The sequence below is a fragment of a genome (genome assembly GCF_019968985.1).
Source record: "MAG: Porospora cf. gigantea B chromosome Unknown PgB_NODE_10410_length_1200_cov_5.71616, whole genome shotgun sequence".
Taxonomy (NCBI): Eukaryota; Apicomplexa; class Conoidasida; order Eugregarinorida; family Porosporidae; genus Porospora; species Porospora cf. gigantea B.
The window spans coordinates 1-1,200 of record NW_027178484.1 but is presented as its reverse complement, the minus strand read 5'-3'; the positions used below and the strand labels follow the sequence as shown (position 1 = coordinate 1,200).

The following is a 1,200-nucleotide window of genomic DNA, read 5'->3' as shown; positions in this document are numbered from 1 at the left end:
GCGGGACCGTGTCTCACGTCGACGGCAAGCTGGTTATCAACGGAAAGGAGATTCAGTTCTTCGCCGAGAAGGACGCTGCTTCCATTCCTTGGGCTTCCGCTGGTGTCGAGGTTGTTTGCGAGTCTACCGGCGTCTTCACCACTCAGGAGAAAGCCTCCGCTCACCTGAAGGGTGGCGCCAAGAAGGTTATCATCTCTGCGCCATCTGCAAATGCTCCGATGTTCGTCATGGGAGTCAACCACACCACGTATGCTGGCCAGGACGTCATCTCCAACGCCTCCTGCACGACCAACTGTCTTGCTCCGCTGGTTAAGATTGTCAATGACAAGTTTGGCATTGTGGAGGGTCTGATGACAACCGTTCACGCCATGACCATCAACCAGTTGGCTGTTGACGGTCCTTCAAAGGGAGGCAAGGACTGGCGTGCTGGTCGATGTGCCTCTGCCAATATTATTCCCGCTTCCACTGGAGCTGCCAAGGCTGTCGGAAAGGTCATCCCTGAAATGAATGGCAAGCTCACTGGTATGGCTTTCCGCGTACCCACTACTGACGTCTCTGTGGTCGACCTGACATGCAAGCTGGCTACTCCTTGCAAGTACGAGGATATTGTCGCAGCTTGTCAGGAGGCTGCTGAGGGTCCAATGAAGGGATACATGTCTGTCACTCACGAAGACGTTGTCTCCCAGGACTTCGTACACGACGCTCACTCCTCCACTTTGGACGCAAAGGCTGGCATTATGCTCAACGATACCTTCGTCAAGCTGGTCACCTGGTATGACAACGAGTGGGGCTACAGCAATCGCGTTGTTGACTTGGCTCAGCACATCACTGCTTAGTTTGATAAGAAATAAGTTTTCTAAAGATTCATATGCACATCCTAAGAAAAAGCACACGACATCCAGCTAAAAGATCCGACAAACTACAGCCATGCGGCCCACATTCATGAGGGAAATACCTCGTTAACTTCTAACTTATAGGAAAGCAGATGGTGACTCTTGGCATCAACGGATTCGGCCGTATCGGACGACTGGTGTTCCGGGCTGCCCTTGAAAAGGGTGTCTCTGTGACGGCCATCAATGACCCCTTCATGGACATCTCCTACGCTGTCTACCTTCTCAGCCACGACTCGGTGCACGGCAAGTTCCGCGGGACCGTGTCTCACGTCGACGGCAAGCTGGTTATCAACGGAAAGGAGATTCG

The 1,200-nt window shown here is 52.9% G+C and overlaps 2 protein-coding genes across 2 annotated transcripts; both read left to right on the top strand.

Moving 5' to 3' along the window:
* Positions 1-218: 218 nt before the first annotated feature.
* KVP17_002300 (uncharacterized protein) lies at positions 219-836 on the top strand (the record flags this gene model as incomplete). Its single annotated transcript, XM_068518418.1, has 1 exon — positions 219-836. One exon carries the CDS (start codon positions 219-221, stop codon positions 834-836), a length of 618 nt encoding a protein of 205 aa, XP_068379791.1.
* A 149-nt stretch (positions 837-985) lies between these two features.
* Positions 986-1,200, top strand: KVP17_005257 (uncharacterized protein; the record flags this gene model as incomplete). The annotated part of the gene is made up of 1 exon (XM_068515062.1): positions 986-1,200. A coding segment is annotated over one exon (215 nt), but the record flags the coding sequence as incomplete, so codon positions are not given.